The sequence below is a fragment of the Emydura macquarii genome, unplaced genomic scaffold (assembly GCF_026122565.2).
Source record: "Emydura macquarii macquarii isolate MOO-44397 ecotype Brisbane River unplaced genomic scaffold, CSIRO-AGI_Emac_v2 contig_431, whole genome shotgun sequence".
Classification (NCBI taxonomy): domain Eukaryota; kingdom Metazoa; phylum Chordata; order Testudines; family Chelidae; genus Emydura; species Emydura macquarii.
In genome coordinates, this window is record NW_027130568.1 from 476,129 (window position 1) to 485,633 (window position 9,505).

The following is a 9,505-nucleotide window of genomic DNA, read 5'->3' on the forward strand; positions in this document are numbered from 1 at the left end:
ATTATATAAATCACGGATTTCTTTGGTGCAGTCTTGTTTATTTACAAAGAATGCACACAAAATCCCGTTAGCCTGAAAGAAGAATGATTAGTACACCTATCAGCTTTAACCAGGTCTGTGACTGATGGCAACCATTGACACCCTCCAGAATAACAGTATTATAGTGATGTGACTGTGACACTATACTTGAGTTAACAATTTCATAATAAATTTAATCTAAATCCCTGTTTCCAATTACTATAAAACTTGGTATAAAGATATCTTTTGGATCAAAATATCTCCTGTTTGGGATCAGCCTCCAAGTGGCATTTTGACACTTAAAAAACAGCAACTTGCTTGTCTCTTTTTAAATTAGCTCAATGTACAAACAAGAAAATCAAATCAAACCAACCAGCACCCAACTGTATCTGTGTGTATTGGTTCTCAATAGATATTTTTTATTCTGAAAAATAAAAAGCAGTTTAGAAAATAAAAAGTAAAGTTAATTTCCCAGTTAGGTCACCAGGAGAGTTTTATAGTATTTTCTCCTTGAATTGAAAGAACTGATACAATATTAATTGGCCTAAACTCTGTGGTGCAACTCCATGTACTGCAAAGGAGTCACTCCAGGGTTGAATTTAGCCTAGTATATTTTCTCAGTTAAGCAGTTGGTTAAAATTTTAATCACTTTTAGGATGGAATACTAATTTATTTGAAAAAATGTTTTCAGGAGAGGGAACATGATTAGCCAGTGATATTTTTTTGATCCCAGATCCTGCAAAGACTTATGCATGTGCTTAATTTTTATGCAGTTTGAATAGTCATAGACACATAGGGCTGGAAGGGATCTTGTGGGTCATCAATTGCAGTCCCTTTCTATCATGGACAATCCCATCATATAATCTTGTTCATAAATTTATCAAGCTCCATTTTAAACTTAGTTCAGGTGTTTGACCCTGTCACAGTTCCTGAGATAACTGCAAGTCTGACCATTTCGTAATCTCTTGGAGGGTATCCCACTTAGATCTCAGGGCTCTAGCCATCACCTTTCTTGGGGTGGAGTCTGTGACTCTCTTCCATTGGACTGGGGGTATAGGCTACACTTCCTCCTGCAGTTCATTGTGATCATCTCAGCAGGTCTAACTTCAGTTCAGCATCTGCAGTCCTGCTCTTCAGAGAACGAAATGGTTAACCAGTGGCCAATCAGCCTTCATAAAGCAAAAGTATTATTTATGCTAAATCATTTTATTTATTACAGAGAAACATATCATAAAAACAATCAACAGCTTATTTGCAATTCTTGCTTACCAGGCAGTTATCCATCTTCCACATGAAGACCCTGATAGGATTACAGTACTTCAGGCCTATTCCACAGGGTCTGTCCCTCTTAATCACTGTGGCTATGTTCAGACTGACGGCGGCAAAATCGCTGCCGCCAGATCGATCTTTCTTGATCGATTGAGGGGTCAGTGAGACTTGCTCAATCAATCAGGAAGTCGACTGAGTAAGTCCACCCCCTCAAGTAGTGTAGCTCTGAGCTGATGAGAACAGCACATAGAAGGGAAGCAGAGCAGTCGACGTCAGTTACGCAAACTACTCTGCGTAACTCCCGTCGACTGTCGCCGAATCGCGCGGTAAGTGTGAACCAGCCCTGTGTCATGTCAGTTTTTTAATTGAGTGAGAGTGACGAGCTCCCCTATATCAAGGTGGTTATTTACACAATTCTCAGTTCTTTGTTTGATTTTTGTTCTTCTTTAACCAGGTCAAACCAGTATGGTCATTTTCCCCCAGAAGGTGAGGCTTCTCCTTGCCTGGGGATTTGTATTAATTCACCCCCCACTGATTTAAACCCTGTAACCCCCTCATGGAGCCCAGAATACAATCCCTAACTCATAAAGATACATATAGCATTTATAAATGTAATACAATAGTCTCTGAATATCCCATATGTCCATAATATCTGTCACAGCCCCCAGCATTTCTATTGGGAGTCCATTCTGGAACCTCACTCCTCTTGATAGTTAGAAACCTTCTAATTTCCAGCCTAACTTTATTCTTGACCAGGGTATACCCATTTGTTCTTGTTTCAACATTGTCTTTTAGCTTGAATAGTTTTTTCCCCTCTCTGGTGTTTACCCCTTTGATGTATTTGTAGAGAGCAATCAGATGCCCTCCCAGTGATTGTTTTACTAGGCTAAACAAGTTCTTTTAATCTCCTCTCAGAACACATGTTCTTCATTCCCCTGAACTTCCTGGTAGCCCTTCTTTACACCTGTTCTAGGTTGAATTCATAGTCAGTGGGACTACCCAAAGTGCACTAAATTAAGCACATGCATAATTTTTTTCCAGAATTGTGGTCTTACTTAGTGTCTATAATTCTGAACATCAGTCCTACCCATGCTATGCAAGGCACCGTAGACTTAATTTTACAAACATTTTTCAGATTTGGTATTCACTAATTCCAGTCTGACCTGGTGCAACAGAACATCTTCTTCAATGTACTCCGTAATTCTGGACTTCGGAATGCATAAATCATAGGGTCAATGATGCCGTTGCACAAGATGAGTGTAGCATTCACATGGAAAATGGACATGTAACAAGTACAGTAAGGGTTAAGTGGGCAAAACTTCATGAGGAGGATGTGAAGAAGAAAGGGACCCCAACAGCAAAGGAAAACACCAAAGAAAATAGTTAATGTAACAGCTCCTTTCATGTTAACTCTCTGGGGAACTGCATGGGTAGGCAGTGAAGCAATCTGTTTGGCATGAGATCGTGCAAGCAGGAACATGTGGATATAGAGGCATAATATAAAAATTAACATAAAAGGAAAGAGGATAGTGAAGGAAATGACTGTAGCTGTCTCATGGGAGAAGATGGTCATAGCAATGCCACTCCCAGCACAGAATGCCCAAATGACTGCCAGGATGATTAAAGCACGATTCAGTGTCATGATGTTATGGTACTGTAAGGCATAAAATATCGTTATGTATCGATCAGCTGCAATAGCTAACAGGCTGAACACTGACCCCAGTAAAGACAGAACAAACAAGGAATCCATGACATCATCTATCTTGGTCTCAATGTCTCCACGAGGTGTCAGATACCCCATTTTGCATAAGATGATCAAGATGTTCTCAAAAGTTTTGTACAGACTGACCAACATATCGGAAACTGATAAACTGCAGATAAACAAGTACATGGGCAAGTGGAGAGTCTTATTCTTGATCACAGCTATAAGGACAAGCAGATTCTCCAATGTTCCAGCAATGGCAATTGTGAAAAAGACTTCCTCTGGTACTACAATCTGGGTGCAGGCAGTGTTCATGGAGAGATTACTGATATTTTCAAATGAAGGAACACGTGTCTGTCCTAGAAGTCTCATTATTTGAGAAGCACTATCAGTCCTCATTTTTTCTGCTTGTTGAAAAAAAAAATGTGATTACTTAGGCGTGACTTCACTGAGACCTGACCTGTCATTTGGGTAATCTTTTCTGTGGCAAAGCCTTTCTGGTTCAATTGTAAGACTTAATCGAGATGTATTCAGCCACCTAGGATAAAATGTATAGAAAAGTAAGTGATAGGAAAAAACACATGTGTGCATCAAAAGTAGATATTTTGAAGTTCAATCTAAGATTTACTGTGATGGAATGAACATTTTTCATCATTGGGGTAGGCAAACTGGTTTGGATAAAGTAAGAATTGTCCCAAGTGTCAACCAAAACCTCAAAGGAAAATTAAATCCAAACTCCTTTTTAGGTTGAAAAAGGTTAGACAAGTATATATCTCTTCTTATTTGGCCTTCTACATTTGCTGAAATTGATCTCAGGCACTCTGAATAAGGTAATGTTTAGTTGTCTAGGTGCTTGCTTTGAATAATTTTGGCACTTCTCACAATATTGACAATATTATAAGAAACAAATTAGATAAATGCCAACTTAAGCTGGTGTGTAGTGCAACAGCATATTTACCACCACTCTTCTGACAGTAAAACAAAATGTCCCTTGTTTATATGTATAAAATACGAACATTTATGAATATTTATTTTTTCATAGGTATATTAGAGATTACTTAACTGGCAGAGCTGTCTGAGGCCACATTTCAAGTAAGTCAAAATATATTCCTGATTTGGCAAACATATCTATAATTTAGATTCAGATCCAAAGGAAATTCTTGAACACATTTTACAGTCCAGCCCAAATATTGAAAGCTTTGCTTCAGTGTATTTGTTGATCTTTTTTCATTATGATCTTGCTCCAACTCCCATTAAAATCAACAAGAATCTTTCCATTGACTTTAAGAAGAATTGGATCAAACTCTGTATGTTAAAATGTAAATTGGTGGATTAATTAATTTGTCCATGGGACAATAGGTCATAGATTTTTCTGTAATTATGCTCCCAGTTACAGAATATATTTACTGTTGCTATTCAGAATGCCCACTTTCTTTTCATAATCAAAACCCACAGAAGATAGATATTTAAGCTATCTAAGTCAGGGATCACACCTCTTCACGTCCCTGACCAACATAGTTATACCAGCAGAAGTCTGTAATGCAGACATAGCCTTAGTTTCAAAGAGGGACACATAAAAGCCTTGTTTACACTACCCTCTCCCTCCCACCTCAAACCTCCTGTTATTGACAACGGCTGTCAGGAATAGGTGCAGCTGAATTGGTGCTTGATGTGATTTAGCTACAATATAGACAACGGTGTTCAGCCCCATTTCAGTAGCCAACGGTTTTGACCACAGTTACCGCCATTCATCCACTGAGCTCTCTGCTGCTGAGATTGCCAGTGAGTTGCCAGTTGTGGTCATGGCTTTTGAGATATGGACGTATAGCCATCAGGAACCGGACTAAGGCCTGGTCTACACTAGAGACTTTTGTCAACCTAAGTCAGCTTTTTGCTCCAAAACAGTGGTGGTGTAAACGCTGCAATCACCCCCGCCCCTGTTGACCCAACTGCCCTGATTTTGTGACAAAATAAAAATCACCTCGACGAGAGGCATAGAGCTTTTGGTGCCAAACTTTTAGCACCAAAGCATCAGTGTAGACACCACGCTTGGTTACGTCATGGTAAATGACTTCCAGAAAGTGTCCCACAATGCCCATCCTGACCACTTTGGCCATCAGTTTGGAATCCCCTGCCCTGTAGCCACCTGTCCCTTCCCCTTTAAAGTCCCAGGAATTTTTAAAATTCCACTTTTTGCTTGGTCAGCGTGGAGAGTTTGCATGTCATCTTCCCAACTGACCATGGCTGCTCCATGCACCAAATGCTCTCCTGCTTAGAGCACACCGGAGCTTCTGGATCTGATCGGCATTTCGGAAGAGGAAGCTGTGCAGTCCCAGCTCCACTACAGCTGGAGGAACTTTGATACCTACAGCCAGATTTCTTATGGCATGGTGAAAACACGCTGCAGTGCCATGTGAAAATCAAGGAGCTGCGGCAGGGGTACCAAAAGGCCAGGGAGTCAAACAGTTGCTCTGATGCAGCGCCAAAGACCTGCTGTTTCTATAAGGAACTGGAAGCCATCCTCAGCAGCAAGACCACTTCCACTGCCAAAAGACCCATGGATATCTCTGCAAGCCTGAGGCAGCGGAAACCGGAGTCAGCCCTGATAAAGTAGTTGTGGATGAGGAGGTCGAGTTGGAGGACAATGCAGAGCAGGAGGCTGGGTCATTTGCTGACATGGGGAGCCAGGACCTCTTCTCTACCCAGGAGGGTTTGAGCCAGTCCCAGCTCTGGTGTGCAGGATGCAGGAGAGGGGAAATTGGCTAAGTGATTTTTTTGAGCTGATGCTGTTTGGTTATATGAGGTACAGCTCTCCTTTTTTATGGTTGCATTATACAGCTGGTTGAAGGGACAGAAATGCACAAGAGTAGTTGTGTTTGCATGTGCTTCCCATTCCCCTGTACAGCTAGGTAGTGCTGCAGAAAAGTATGTTAATGCACACCAAGATTTCATGGGAATCCTCCAAAAAGTTCTGTAGGAAACTTTCCTGGAGGTACTTGCCAATCCTGTGTCGGAAGTTCCTCGGCAGAGCTGTTTGGTTCTTCCCCTGTTGTAGGAAACTTTCCTGCACCAATCGGCAATCACTTGTGAAGGGACCAAAGCAGCACACAGGTGAGCAGCATAGGGACCTGGTGTGAAACTGCTTGCATGGAGGAGATGCACCCTAGCATCCCTGTTTATTCTCAGGAGTGGGATATTGGCTTCTATGGCCCCTGGCTATGGAAAATGATGGCACGATTTGAAATTTTGTTCCTACATATCTGCATTTATGCTCCAAGAAACTAGCCACCCACAACCTCTTCCCCAGTGCGATGGCCCCCCCACCTCGGCAAAACTCACCATGCCCTGGCTAATCATGGAGCTTTGCTCTTCCCAGAGGACAATGAGAAAGAGCTGTATTTTACAATAATGCATCCATACTGTTATTGCACTCACAATAGTGCTTCTGTTCATTGTTTACTGTGCTCTGCAGATGGGTCCTTGAGGGGAACCCACCCCACACACCTGCTGAGCACCTGCAGTTGATAAGAAAATGACCACAGAAAAGCAAAGAGGAAATGTTCCAAGAACTCCTCCAGTTCTCTGAGGTGGAAAAAAAAAGAAAAAAGATAATGGAGACACACCAGGAGCGAGTGATAGCAGGTCATGAGCGCATGATAAAAGCAATAAAGGAGCAAATGGAGCTGCTAAAGTCATTCATAAGGCTGCAGACTGAATTTGCACCTCCTTGCAGCAAATACAGAACTGCTTTCCATGCCCTCCCCAAACTCTACCCACATATTTCTACCAAACTCCCAGCCAGTCTCAGTACCCCATTCACTCCACCCTTCAGATAGCTTTCAGAATAGCTGGATTTACACCCAGCTGTCATAGCTCACACTGCCACTCACTGCTTTATCCCTTCCAGCCCAACTTTTCGTGTGTGTTGTGAATAATTGTTATTTAATAAAGACATATTCTGTGCAGAATAAGCAATCTTTATTTGTCTCTTGCACATGGTGATTGCACCTCACATTGATACACTATTCAAGTTGAATAGCAGACATAGCATGGCACAGTGCTGTTGACAAAGACTCTTTATTGGTGCTCATTGTCAAAATAGTTCCTCAAGGCCTCCTTGATTTGAATGGCCCCCCGTTGTGGCCCTCTAATAGCCCTGACATCTGGTTGTTCATATTCAGCTGCAAGGTGATCTGCCTCTGCACTCCACCAAGGGAAAACTTTTCATCCTTAACTTCACAAATATTATGGTGTAACCAAGGGAATATTTTCCTCATTTAGGTCTAAACTGCCATGAAGGCATCACCAGCAAGCTTTTAATCTGCCAAACACACATTCAACCTGTTCAGCCTGTTATTGAAGTGCTCCTTGCTGCTATCTAAGTTGCCCATATAAGGCTTCATGAGCCTTGGCATGGGTAGGCTGGGTCTCCCAAGATTACTATGGACATTTCAACATCCCCCATTGGAATCTTTTGGTCTGGAAAGAAAGTCCTTGCTTGCAGCTTTCTGTATAGGCCAGTGTTCCAGAGGATGCATGCATCATGCACCTTCCCTGACCAACACACACTGATGTCAGTGAAACGTCCATGGTGATCTACAAGCATCTGCAGTACCATAAAGAAATACCCCTTTCTATTGATGTGCTCCGTCACAAGATGTTTTGGGGGCAAAATTGGGATATGTGTGCCATCTATCATTTCGCCACAGTTAGGAAATCCCATCACTGGGAAGCCATCTACTATTTCATGCACATTTCCAAGACTCACAGTCTTTCGTAGCAGAATGTGATTAATGGCCCTGCACACTTGCGATAACACAGCTCCAGCGGTGGACTTCCTGACTCCAAATTGATTAGTGACCGACCAGTGGCAGTCTGGAGTTGCCAGCTTCCACATGGTGATTGCCACGTGCTTCTCTACTGCTCTCATTCTGGTGTCCTTGCACTGCAGTGCAGGGCTGAGCTCCACACAGAGTTCCATGAAGGTGGCTTTGCACATTTGAAAGTTCTGCAGCTACTGCTCATCATCCCAGACCAATATAACGATGCAATCCCACCACTCAGTGCTTGTTTCATGTGCCCAAAAGTGGCGGTGCACTGTGTGCAGATGTTCCATGAAAGCAAAGAATAATCTGGCATTGTTCATTTACATGGCACACAGCAGGTCAGGTGCCTCGGATTCCACTTCTGATTGGGAGCTCATGATATACTGCATGAGCAGCCATGATGGGTTCAGAACATTAACAACAACAGTGGAGAGCAGTGCAGGATCCATCCTTTCCGATACAGATGGCAGGCGCTCAGGAAACTAGGGCCATTGAAAAATGCCACAAAACACAGTCAGAAACCCATGGAATGACAGGATGGAAATCATTGCATCATGGGACATTGAGCCCGCACCCATGGTGCACTTCAATCCTCTCTGCCTTCCCACAACTCCTAGCGGCATAACGTAGTGAGTTGCACAGTGGGATAGCTGCCCACAGTGCATCACTCTCACTGTTGATGCTAAAGCACCAACCGTGGACATGCTTTGGTGACACAATGAGTGCTGTGTGGACAGGCACAAGCATTGTAATTACAGCGTTTTTAAACCATCACTGTAACTTGTATTGACAAAACTTTCTAGTGTAGACAAGGCCTAAGGCCTCCAATCACTTCACTTAGGTTTAAAAGATAATGTTCAAGAGAATGCCTGTGTTTATTTGAAAGGCTCTGATGTGGAGTAAATAAGTTGCATTATATGGCACAAATGTAGTGCATCTGTACACTTCCTAACCACAAACACATCTAACTGAACCTTCTCTTTTATAAATAAAGCATGGGACTTCAGGAGGGAATTAATATTGAAAATGAGAGACTCACCTTTGTCTGTAAATCGATAGGGATTTTTCCAGAGACAAGGTAGGTGAGGTAATATCCTTTATTGGATCAACTTCTGTTGGTGAGAGAGACTCAGAGCTCTTCTTTTCCACTCTGTCTCTGATCTATTGCCACAAGTAAGCTTTACGATTCATAAAGTTAGCAGTCAATTTCAGAACAAATTTTATTTTGATATTTGATTCACTTAATAAAAACAGATTGAACTGCAGTTCAATGGGATTTAAGCAAAGTGCCCCCCACAGGGAAAAATGCATTTATTAAATCATTGTCCTTTCAAATATTTTTTTCATTAAAAGGTCTTTTTATTCCCATGCTCAGCAGATATCACTGAGCTTATTTCCCCTGACCTTACAGTAAGTAAGACATCATATTAACACAGATCAACTGCACATTAAAAATTAGTGGATGCTATAAAACCCTGGTCTGCAAGAACAAATGGTGTACATTCAGTGGCTAGTGGTAGCTATTAATTTTAATAGAATTGGAGGATGCCTCACAATAGGCAATAAAACAGGGCTGTGCAGGTGTTGCTTCACTGGAAATGTGTTGAACTGAATGAGAACAAGGTTAATTTGGGAAGTGGGAAAAATGCAAAACAAAAAACTGAATTTGATAGTTCTCCTTCTGAATACT

The 9,505-nt window shown here is 41.9% G+C and overlaps 1 protein-coding gene across 1 annotated transcript; it reads right to left on the reverse strand.

The window, feature by feature from the left end:
- Positions 1–2,434: 2,434 nt before the first annotated feature.
- On the reverse strand, positions 2,435–3,388 carry MC2R (melanocortin 2 receptor). The gene has a single exon (XM_067537428.1). It carries the CDS (start codon positions 3,386–3,388, stop codon positions 2,435–2,437), a length of 954 nt encoding a protein of 317 aa, XP_067393529.1.
- Positions 3,389–9,505: the final 6,117 nt, after the last annotated feature.

Coding starts and splice junctions, on each gene's coding strand:
- MC2R (XM_067537428.1), bottom strand. CDS start 3,388: ATGAGGACTGATAGTGCTTCTCAAATAATGAGACTTCTAGGACAGACA.